The following is a 13,082-nucleotide window of genomic DNA, read 5'->3' as shown; positions in this document are numbered from 1 at the left end:
GTGCAGTCTGTCTCCAGTAATTACTATAGCCAGAGAGAGCCATGTAGCACAATGTGGAGCTCTGCCAAAAACACATGATAAATTATGCTATGACAAAAGGCATCTACGCTGCTTCACACACAGCAAGAGGCGCAGTATTCAATTAAGGTATTCATATGCGTCCAACTACACCTATGTGTGTACTACAACTACACACACTATGTGTGTTAATTCATCCATGTGGGTGTTAATACATCACCATAATTCAACATTGTAAGTCACCATTCAACACTAAAAGCCATCTTTTAATTATACTGGTCAACGTTCAACACTATAGATCATTAACATCACAGGGCTTTGTTCAAAACTGTAGGTTATCATTCAACAAAACAGATCATCATTCAACATCACAGGTCGTCACTCAACACCACAGGTCGCCATTCAACACCACAGGTCGTCATTCAACACCACAGGTCACAGGTCGTCACTCAACACCACAGGTCGTCATTCAACACCACAGGTCATCATTCAACACCACAGGTCGTCACTCAACACCACAGGTCGTCATTAAACACCACAGGTCGTCATTAAACACCACAGGTCGTCATTCAACACCACAGGTCACAGGTCGTCACTCAACACCACAGGTCGTCATTCAACACCACAGGTCGTCACTCAACACTACAGGTCGCCACTCAACACCACAGGTCACAGGTCGCCACTCAACACAACAGGTCACAGATCGCCACTCAACACCACAGGTCGTTATTCAACACTGCAGTTCATGAATAAACACTGTCATCATTCAACACCACAGGTCATCATTCATCACCACAGGTCATCATTCAACACCACAGGTCATCATTCATCACCACAGGTCATCATTCAACACCACAGATCATCATTCAACACCACAGGTCGTCATTCATTACCACAGGTCATCATTCAACACCACAGATCATCATTCAACACCACAGGTCGTCATTCATTACCACAGGTCGGTATTCAACACCACAGATCATCATTCAACACCACAGCTCGTCACTCAACACCACAGGTTGTCACTCAACACCACAGGTCACAGGTCGTCACTCAACACCACAGGTCGCCACTCAACACCCCAGGTTTTCCATTCAACACTGCAGTTCATGAATAAACACTGTCATCATTCAACACTGAAGTTCATCATTCAACATTACAGCCATTCAATACTAAAGGTCATCATTCAATACTACAGGCCTTCAAACAACACTATAAATGATCATTAAATACTCCAGGTCATCATTCAACACTATAGGTCATCATGTAACACTACAGGTCATCATTTAACACTGCAAATCATTTAACCCTTCCAGGTAACCTGTCAACAATATAGGTCATCATACAACATGGCAAATCATACATATAACCTTGTGGAAGACGAGAAACAAGAACAGTGACTGTAACAGAATAAAATAGGGAACATTACTTCTATTCATACACAAGATTTTATTTCAGATGCCCTTTTCATGAATGTGGTAACCGCACATATATTCACAAGCAACATAATGACAATTATATGGTGTTTTGTTAATATCATGTTTAATAAATCTGTTTAAGGGGTTAAATCAACCTATCAGTACTAATAAGGTACATGTTCTGAGATTCTTGACTTGACTGCTAAGCACCCTACAGCAAGACACTTAACACCATATTGCTATAAGACTGCTGTGACAGGGCACATCAGAATTAGTTTCAGTTCTGAAGCTGAGATAAACAATATAAATGTGAAACTGAACTGCATTGTTATGGCCTAGTCACTTGGAACACAACATTCAAGAATACGTGCCGTGCCTTCACGTAGGCCATCATAAAAGCCGTGTGCAGGGGTGGTGGAAGAAACTAATCTGAATATACTGTACTTCAACTGCCTACCACTAAGGATTTAGGTCCGGCTCACACAAGAATGAAAAAGGGGGCCAAGGTTCAAGCAACTTCAAAAAGCTCACCACATGACTGCCTGTGCTAAGGAAATTTATGAATGCACTGGCATGTGTGTGTGTGTGTGTGTGTGTGTGTGTGGAGGACTGGCGTTCCTGGTGACTGGTGTATGTGTGTAGAGGACTGGTGTACTTCAACTGCCTACCACTAAGGATTTAGGTCCAGCTCACACAAAAATGAAAAACGGGGCCAAGGTTCAAGCAACTTCAAAAAGCTCACCATATGATTGCCTGTGCTAAAGAAATTTATGAATGCACTGGCATGTGTGTGTGTGTGTGTGTGTGTGGAGGACTGGTGTTTCCACCCACAAAATAGCATAACACACCATTTTTTTCTACCTGCAACAGCATGTGTACGTCCCATTCTGAAATCTCCTGGGTATTAACGTCCCAAAGCATACAGGAAATTGCACAATATTTCGGCATTCTGAGGCCAATAGTTTTCCACTGAGTGGTCTTACAGTCTGGTGAGGGTATTAAACTAATGTGTGTACCACTGTGAATTACAAAATGAAAATCCTGCTTACCTACTACCTTAGTGAGGGAACAATAGTAACCTTCAACAAAGCTTTGCTTATGTAGAAATTACAAAAAGGGGAAGTGACGCGTCAACAACATGGAGCTTCCAGAATGTTTTATCCATGATGTTCCTTCAATCTAATCATAATTACTACCTGGACAAAGTATAACTCCAAATGTATAGATGTCCATCCATCAGTCACCAATACAGTAAAAATGTGATGTGTACAGTTTAAAAAAAAAAAATGATGTGATGATATTTTACTGTGATATTGTGATTATCGTGATAAATACATCTAAGCCAGGGGTGACCCACTGCTGTGATCCCTTCACTGGCTTCTTGTAGCTGCACGCATCAGATTTAAAACTCTGATGCTTGCCTACAAAGCCAAAAACGGACCAGCCCCTCCCTACTTGATGGCAAGTACAAGCAGAACAGCAGAACAGTAGAGTCGCTTGCAGTCTTGAAACACTGATGACTCATCTCTTTATACAGGACTTAAATGAACACTTAAGCATTCATTGTAATGTATTGTACTGCACTTATTGAAATGTATTTGAAATGTTTTGTTTCTAGCAGTATCTGAGCTCAGGACTAGCTTTGTCTCTAACCTATTGGTAACTAGCAAAGATACTTTCTCTAGATAGCACTTTTCGTAAGTCGCTCTGGATAAGAGCGCCTGCTGAATGCTGCAAATGTAAGTGTAAATGGGTACTACCCTGCAGAGATTAGTGCCAACCCTAATCTAACACACCTGATCCAAGTAATTAAGGCTTCCAGGTGCATCTGACTACTAGAGCCAGGAGTGTTAGATCTGAATTCTCCAGGGTGGCAGATCTCCAGGACCAGGATTGCGCACCTCTGAGCTAAGCATTTTGTGGATAGCGTCATGCCATCTGCATAATTAGTCCTGTTTAATTGGTTGTTTAATTAGTCCAGAGCAGTTTGTGAAACATAAAAAAATACTTAACAATTATTTCAATTTAATCATGATTTAAATTTAACAATCTAATCATGATGCATTTCGTGTTTAGAAAAAGTATTGTAACACTGTATTTTTGTAATATTGCCCCCTCTAAAATGCACTCACATCATACAATGAAAGGAATAAAGGGGTGCTAACTGGTACTGCTAAAATCCATTTGTGTTTAAATTTTGTATTTTATTCAAACATAACTGTTAAAGTTGATAATAAATTAGAGCAGAAGTATTTCTTCTTCCTTTTAACCTCGATGTTAGGGTGTATAGTGTTTTTTTAACCTCTTAAAAGGGCAGTTACATTTTCACACATTCACAACCATCGATAAATATCCATGATTAATAACAACACAGCTAGTTTCCAGCATCCATAGCTTGTTTCACTGGACATGAACCACCTGCTTTAAATCAGATTTTGTCAGAATTTGCCGACTGCAATGTTAACATTACCACCATGATAGCTAAGATGATAGTGAATGAATACTCCTGTCTAGGACTCCTGTTTAAAACATGACTCTACTGAAATCTGAATGAGTAAAAATGTGTATAAAGATGAATCAGACCAAATGATCCAATCTAATGAATACAGTAAACATGTTTCTATGATTCTGGCCACAAATTCCTGTTTTAGAAAAAAGATTCATCGACTTGGCTGCCCGAGTGGTTAGGCCAAAATCTGTCTAACCCTGCCTAAGACTATGTCTATGAAACTTACATATTAGTTATATTGTAGTTACTAAATAATATAGAAGCAGCTGGATGATAAGTCTTAATAATAGCATTACTAATAAGACTACTAAGTGAATAATAATCCCACAGCTGAATGGGTTATATGAGAACAGTAAATAAGCAACATTTTCCTGACACATTTCCACTAAAAGACTTTGTTGTGTTTCACAAAAATATTTGGATAAGCTCAGCCAAGCTTCCTAGTTTTATGCTCAAGCAGGCCACTTGCCAGTATGCATGACGTGGCAATGATGGACGTCAAACATGTCAGTGTTGGTTTCTCTCTACAAGTAACAGCAGTAGGAACCATATCCTGCTCCCTGTGTATGTGTCCAGGATGTGTGTGTGCGCAAATGTTTCAATACCCAAAGTACTAACAAAGTTCAACAATGTCAGACATGAGAGCAACAAACAGATAAAATGTGTCCGTACTCAATGTCGTGTGACGAGAAGTAGAAACAATAGCTTCAACAAACATGCTAATGTGGCTGACAGTGAACAGAATCTAGGTAGCCATCTTCTTCTTCTTCTTTCGGCTGCTCCCTTTAGGGGTCGCCACAGCAGATCATCTGCCTCCATCTTGCGCTATCTACTGCCTCCTATACTTTTACACCAACCATCTCCATGTCCACCTTCACTACATCCATAAACCTTCTCTGAGGTCTACCTCTTCTCCTTCTACCTGGCAGCTCCATCTCCAACATTCTTTGACCAATATATCCACTATTCCTCCTCAACACATGTCCAAACCATATCAACCTGGCCTCTCTGGCTTTATCTCCAACCTGCTCCACCTTCACTGTCCCTCTGATCTGCTCATTTCTAATCTTGTCCATCCTTGTCACTCCCAACGAAAATCTCAGCATCTTCATCTCCGCCACCTCCAGCTCAGCCTCCTGTCTTTTAAACAGAGCCACAGTCTCCAAACCATACATCCTAGCAGGACACACTACTGTCTTGTAAACCTTCCCTTTCACTCTTGCTGTCCCTCACCCTTCTGTCACACATCAGCCCTGACATCCGTCTCCACCCACTCCATCCTGCCTGCACCCTCTTCTTCACCTCTTTTCTACACTGTCCATTGCTCTGGATGGTTGACCCAAGATATTTGAAGCCATCCACCTTTACGACCTCTATTCCTTGCATCTTCACCTTTCCACCTGCCTCCCTCTCATTCACACACATGTATTCCGTCTTGTCTTTACTGACCTTCATTCCTCTCCTCTCCAGTGCAAACCTCCACCTCTCCAGATTCTCTTCCACCTGCTCTCTACTCTCACCACAGATTACAATGTCATCTGCAAACATCATGGTCCATGGAGCCTCCTGCCTGACCTCATCTGTCAACCTGTCCATCACCATTGCAAACAAGAAGGGGCTCAAAGCTGATCCCTGATGTAACCCCACCTTCACCTTGAAACCATTTGTCACGCCAACTGCACACCTCACCACTGTCTCACTATCCTCATACATGTCCTGCACCACCCTAACATACTTTTCAGCTACACCTGACTTCCTCATACAATACCACAGTTCCTCTCTTGGCACCCTATCATATGCCTTCTCTAGATCCACAAAGACACAATGTAGCTCCTTCTGAACTTCTCTGTACTTCTCTACCAACACTCTCAACACAAAAATTGCATCTGTGGAACTCTTTCTGGGCATGAAACCAAACTGCTGCCCACTGATCTGAACCTCTCGCCTTAGCCTTGCTTCAACAACTCTTTCCCAAACCTTCATGGTGTGGCTTATCAACTTTATCAACTTTCTAGGTAGCCATCATTTAGTATGATTTGCATAAAGATAGTTGGTCGTTCTTCAGCTTTGTTTATTTTTAATTACATTTATTTCTTTAAAAACTGAACTATTAAACACTAACATCAACACACTAAAATACTAGAAGTATAGAGTTCCTTAAAGGGAATTTCCAGCCATTTCCAAATTTATCTTCTTTGAGAGGTCATTCATTCATTCTGTTTGATTACGAATACACACAAGTTTCACATCAAACCTCTCTGAACAATTTTGTTTATCCTGATGAGTGACATATATTTTGACATGATATTAGTGTTGGATCAGATTTTTTTAAACAATTTGCACCTATATATTATAGCAAATAGGAAACACTCAGCTCACACGTTACGTACAACACTGGTGTACAAGCCTAAACAGGCAGGTTATGCTGCATATATAAAGAACATAAAATGTCTTTCACACCCTCATACACATGTATTGAGAGAGAACTGTGTCAAACATAAGATAATTAGACAAAAGAATGAGTAGAGGCATAGAAAGTACATGTGATTATTACATTGTTAGAATGTGCAAAGTTTTAATAACTAACAGAGGTCAGTTTTGCATAGTATTTGCTGCACCTTTTATAAGTTAAGTAATGGCGGTGTCTCAAAAGAGTGTTTTCAGGAGATGTCTTTTAACAATGGTAGCTGTATGAGCTGCCATACAAATGCACAGGAGCCTAAAGAATATTTACCAACAGAACAATATTAGTTCAGCTCTGAGGAGCAGACATACATATGCAAGAAGCTGTAGAGCAAAGTATGCTCTCAAAACGTATGTTACTCCTTCTCATATAGAATCACACCCATATAGAATGTTTTGGTGGATCAACATTTACTAACAGTACTATAATTTAACCACTGACTACTCATCTTCTGTTTTGTCCTTAGCTTATAAAAACCTGTCAAACCAAATGTCTCACCAGCAATACAGTAAGAATTCTTTATTCCCTTTAACTTGATAAACTCTGCCAGATAAACTCTGCACTACCCTGTTTTCTATCACTATATTAGCTCCATGCTGCGCTTTATTGGTGGATACACTACCATAGTTTCTAAGTAAGCGTGCACACACAGATCTTAATGTAGACTGGTAAGAGCTTATTACTGATTGGTTTAACGATAAAAGGTGGCTTATTCCTAAGTGTGTATTCTTGATCAAAATACAAATCTATGAACTTTGCTATTAGATAATATTCTTTACATATCAAATGAATGCAACAACAAAGAAGAGATTAAATAACAGAAATTGGCACTCTATAACCTTAAACCCCAAACCTAACAAGTGTAAAGCAGTTCATTAGCTATAGTCATACTGTGACCACATCAAACTGCATTTTGTGCTGTCTTCTCATATACACTATGTATTCAAAAGCAGCTTCACACAAGCCTGAGATCACTATGCACAATGTCAAGATTCAGCTGGAGTGGTGTAAAGCACGCTACCAGTGGACTCTAGAGCTGTGGAAATGTTTTCTCTGGAGTGATAAATCAAACTTCACAATCTGAAGGAACATCCAATGGTAGGAGAACACTACTGGAATGCACTGTGCCACCTGTAAAGTTTGGTGGAGGAGGGATAATGGTCTGGGGCTGTTTTCCTGGGTTTGGGCTCGGCCCCTTAGTTTTAGTGAAAGGTAATGTCAATGCTACCACATATGAAGACATTTTAAGCAATTATATGCTTCCAACTTTGTGACAACAATTAGGGGAATGCTCTTTCCTGTCCTGCCATGACTGTGCCCCTGTGCACAAAGCAGGGTCCATAAAGACATGATTTTATGAGTTTGGTGTGGAGCAACACCAGTGGCCTGCACCGAGTCCTGACCTCAGACCCCACTGAACACCTTTGGGATATATTGTAACATCAATTGTAAATCAGGACTTCTCCTCCAACATCAAGGTCTGACCTCACAAACGCTCTCTTTTCACTTAATGGGCACTAGAAGAGCGGAGACTGTTATAGCTGAAAAAAGGGGGCATACTCCATATCAATGCCCCTGGTTTTAGAATGGGATGTCCAAAAGCTCATAAGGCTGATGGTCAGGCATCCACATACTTTTGGACACACAGTATACATGCATCTGGCTCTCAGTTTCATGCAAATATCTGATGACCAGCTCATGTATATGCCACAAATGAAGAACAAATCCTAGCTGAGTATTTCCAAACCCCTATCCTAGGGATATTCCAGCATTGCTTAGTTCAGGGTTTTCCCTGCTCTAACACATTTGACTCAGCTTACAAAGCATTTGAAGCCACCATGTTGAATCAGGTGTGGAGCAGGGAAAAAACTAAACAGAGCTGTCCAGCAAGTGCTGGTAGCAGGTCTGGAAAAAGCTGATGTATAGGCACAAACTGTTAGCTCCACTTCATATTCCCACGGAAAGGGGATATATTGGAGATGCAAGTGATGCGGGGTTGATAGTAGCAGCACAGTAGGAACTTCAGAAACACTGAGCCAACAGATAATCACATATTGTGAAAAGTGAAGCACCAAACTTGATTCAGATGTGCACATAATTGACACACTAATAACAATGATTATCAACACATTTCTCTTTCAGTTCACTTACTTTTACCAATGATGTTGATGTAATATATTGCAATAATGTGAAAATTGTGTACACAAGTAAATCAAAGAAACTCCATGCACCATTTCTATGTGTTACGCTTGAATTTACAGAGGTGCGCCATAGCCTAATTTGCATTCATCAGATGGTGAGACACACAGACGTGCAGAACGTTATCCACGGATGTGGTGCTACCTATTTTATCCAGACCCGGTTTGGACCAGTAGAGAGCTGACCTGCTGCTGACATGACATACACACATATCTACAGAAAGTAAGAGCAAGGTGCCAAGCCTTCTACTTTAGCTGAAACACATGAGAGGCTAGGGTCTATTTCAGGGAATAAATCAGGGATTTGATGGGTGTCTGGTTTCTTTGTGACCTTGTGTGACACCCATACAGATATACCACCAGTGACCAAATTGAGACAACACACAGGGCAATAATGTTGGCGTGATTGGATGGTGACACCACATTCAAGATTGAAAATACATTACATTGTTCCAGTTTTTCAGCAGGGCAAGTTTGTTTTAGTAAAAAGTAACCATACCACTTATGCTGACATACTTTTAGCACATAATCAGAGAAGACTGGTGGTTAGATGACAGGTTTACCAGCAGAGAGGAAGCGAAGGCTCACATGGTGAACCCCGATCTAAAGGTCAAACTCTGTGCAACTTAATCTACCTCAGTTTTGCAAGTCTGTGTGATCCAGCCTGTACTGGACTAGACAGGGGCGTCCCTCACTTCTCAAGTGTTTTTAGCTCAGCACACAGCCTCTGACGTCTGAGTTTTTGTGGAGCTCAAAATGTACTGAAATGTGTTACTCTTTCATAGCAGTTAGAAAAGCCTTGCACAGACTTGAATAATGATAACAACAGGGGTCTGAATTTAATATAAAATGAATATAACTTGTCAAGATTGTACAGCCTGTATGTTTATGTCCTACCTAAAAGTTAAGGTACGCTTGGTCAAATTATGTTTTGTTGATTTAAAATAAGTTAACCTATATAAGCTCTATATATGGTAAGTTCCTCTACAGAGAATGTACATTTTAATGCACAATACTGTTTGTTTATACAATTTACATAAAATGTGGCCAGTGCAAAGATGTTTACATTATCCAAACAAAGATTGTGCATTGGTCTGATAAGAAAAAGTCATTTCAAAGCTCTTAGATTAACCTTTCATTCATACATACATTCTATATTGTACTTATACATAAAAATGTAAAAGATGTTTGCACTGAAGTATGGCTCAAACCTGCACTCAGGAAAATTATAACTGTAAGAAATCAAGGCAATGTTAATAGAAATTTACTTCAATGTAGTTTAATAAGTTAAGCATTTGATAACAAGCATCTACAGTTGATCACCTAAATAAAGTGTTACTCTGCTGTATGATGCTTTCATTAAATCATGCCACACGTTTCCAAGTGTGTGATCAGAGTCAGTATACATAGACACAGTTCTTCAACTGCTGATGGAAATTAAAACAGTTTGGTGCAATTTAGTTTCAAAAGAATAAAATTCTCTTTGGATCAAAATGGCTCTCATTCATGTTAATGTACTTTTATTCATATTTATCCATTTTCCATAGATCACTCACTTGAATACAATAAAAATGAATTTATTTGACGTCAGCGTATTTTCAAGTCCAACTAATAACAATAAGCCTTAGGATGAAATGGGACATAAAGGGCTAGTCTATCATTAATCTTTAACTGCCATGAAGCTAATAGAAAGTTATGCAGATATGAAAATGAAGAATGGAAGTCTGGATTGGTTCTGTTGCATTAATTGGTTAAAGCAGAAATGCTGATTATTTAGATATAATCTTGTTGTTTTTAGTTTTCTTTTTTAAGGTTGCTGTTAGGTTTAATGCTAACTAGCTACCTGCTTTACATCTGCAGCCTGCCTACTTCATTTATTTGCTCAGCTTACGTGCTCAGTTTACTTAACTGCAGTAAATAATTTCCTGCACCACAGTCGTCAACAATTCATAATGGATTCCCAGAGCCGTCAATGGAGCAGTTTGGTGTTAGGTTACGAATCAACACAGACTACTGCACTGACCACCATGGCAGAAGAGCAAGTGCCTAATATTATAATTTAATTTCACTGTTGCGTTGTGGTGTAAATAGATAGTAGTTACATTAAATTATGACAAACCCCTATGACAACAAGCTCTATGATGTATTTAATATTATCACTAGAATGAAAAAAAAGTTAAAAATAAAAGTTTGAAAATCAGCTCAAAACACAGTTTGGAATCCTTGCCGGTCATTAGCTGCTGACTGGCAAATCATGGTTTTAATTTAAGCTCATTTTATTTGTCTTAGACAAACATTGGGTTCATGTGGTTCAAATGTGTACAGCACTTACATATGAATACAATATATCTGCACAGTTCATGTTTTTCAGTTTATTTATTTTTGGCAGTGATTGTGAAACATATTTAGTTCATGTAGAAATTATGTACATATTTGAATCAAGTAAACACAATGCATCACTTTTTTCAGTTTAGATGGAAATGAGAAAGTGGCTAAGTGGCTAATGCGTCCACTCTCACAGAGGCAGAACAAACCTCGCCCTGACAACATGCCCCACAGCCTCAGCAGTGCTATTCCAGGAGACACCTGATCTCCACAGCCGATCAGCTTTCAGCTGCTTATAATAAGTGTGTGCCTGGAATCTGGGTGTCTGTGGCATGCCGCTAGCCATGCTACGATACCTCTTAAAACTTAAATGGCAGCTAGATGTTAAACATACTTGTCAGCACTATCAGAGATGATGGGGAAAACAACGCCATACTAACACTTCCATACAGGGGCCTCTTCGTCCTGAACTGATATGCTGAACAGTTCTGCTATTTCTCTAAATAACTACAAAGAACAGAATCCCTGATTCTGAATCCGCAATAATAATTTCCAGCCTGTGCATTCTTCCACCTAAAGAAACAGGAACACCTGCAGTCTTACTGAGCTTCCCTTTGCTGCTTTTATAGCTCTTACGTGAACTGGACTAAGGAAAAATGTGCCTCTCTTTATGGTAATGAAGTGTTTTTGTTGTTTCTGGACAACTGTACTAATGATAGGAGTACAATTAAGGATAATAATGACAAAAACTAATTATATCTACAAACAGGCAGTGATTGCATACAATGCAATCCAGATGGTTGTATTTCAGTGTTTGATTTCTACTCTGGCATGTATCACAGAGAACACTAGTGATTAACCCTTAAATCTATGACATTTAAAAAACAAACGACATCCTATGATTGTTTTCAACAATGTAACATATACAAGATATGTATGTGAATTTAATATAATAAGTTGTATTTTAGTGAGGCCTACCATAAAAAGAAGTAGTAGCAAGTAGTAGCTCAGAGCTAAAATCAAAGCCAATACATATAAACATGTACAAAATGTAGACATTGGGTGTAGGTTCACATGGTTTAGCATTACAGAGAACTATAGCATTCCTTTTTGTGGGTAATGTATAGACATTTCAGCATAGGAAATACTGGTCAAATCTAAACATCTGTCTAATGCTGCTATTTATTTAAGTAGTTATGTTTGTGCTGGTAAGACTCATGTATTATAATATATATATATTATATAATATATATATTTCTTCTTTAATAAAAATGGCTTAAACTATGTAAAGTTTCAACACAACGCTTCAGAAAAGCATCAGAAAACAACACTTTATCAAACACAAAATTATGAAAAAGTGTGTAGATAGGATTAAGGAAGGAAACCACATGTCTGTAAAGAATGGCATGTTTGCATGTAACTCACCTGCACAAAGTGTCCATGCCTCTGGCAGGGACAGGGTCAGGAGGGGTCAGGTCCATGCTCTCGGGCTGAGGACTGATTCTCCTGTCCTGACTGTGGAGTTCTGGCTGTGCCCGTGGGCTGGAGCCGCAGTCTGGAGACTGGGGTAAATGTCTAGAGAGAGGAAGCCCAGAGGATGGAGAGGGCTGCGGAACTGACCTGAGCATTTCCTTAGCCTTCGCCTTCTTCACCTGAGAGAGAGAGAGAAACAGAGAGGCACACACAAACATGCATTAGAAGAAGGCCAAATAAACATGAGCACTGCTGGCTATCAGATGACAGGCCCTTCGCTTAGATTACTGCAGGCCCCACACTCCAGGATTCCTCAGCAGGAAGGAAGTGCCACAAGGCAGAAGAAGAAAGAGGAAGCAGCTGATAAAAAAGGGCTTAGCTCACGTTTCTCTTACCCTGCTCACGGATACAGGCCGTAACTGACCTGAGCCAGAGACAGTAGAAAAGGTAAAAAATCTCACACGAATAAGAGCGAAGTCAAACTCAGCTCTCCTCATCGCCTCTTAAAAAGTTGATATGAATGGAGCCTGCTCTAAAATGTTTCCCAAACTGATGTAGTAAGGTTTCTTCACTACTAGAACTATCAAAAAAACTGCACAGCTTTCTTTTATATTAGTCACTTATAATGAAGAGCAAGTAGTTTCGTCCTGAACACTGCAGCTGCTCTGCTGTCTAAC

The 13,082-nt window shown here is 39.6% G+C and overlaps 1 protein-coding gene across 4 annotated transcripts in view; it reads right to left on the bottom strand.

The window, feature by feature from the left end:
* Nucleotides 1-13,082, bottom strand: part of fam13a (family with sequence similarity 13 member A) — an 81,491-nt gene that overhangs the window by 35,733 nt on the left and 32,676 nt on the right. For all 4 annotated transcript variants that reach the window (XM_037538348.1, XM_017720478.2, XM_017720479.2 and 1 more), the window contains one exon: nt 12,358-12,584. In XM_037538348.1, coding sequence (XP_037394245.1) covers nt 12,358-12,584 — 227 coding nt within the window. The remainder of the gene's footprint in view (nt 1-12,357; nt 12,585-13,082) is intronic.

The sequence above is a fragment of the Pygocentrus nattereri genome, chromosome 5 (assembly GCF_015220715.1).
Source record: "Pygocentrus nattereri isolate fPygNat1 chromosome 5, fPygNat1.pri, whole genome shotgun sequence".
Classification (NCBI taxonomy): domain Eukaryota; kingdom Metazoa; phylum Chordata; class Actinopteri; order Characiformes; family Serrasalmidae; genus Pygocentrus; species Pygocentrus nattereri.
Note: the sequence above shows the minus strand (reverse complement) of the source record. Positions and strands in the feature narration are given on the sequence as shown.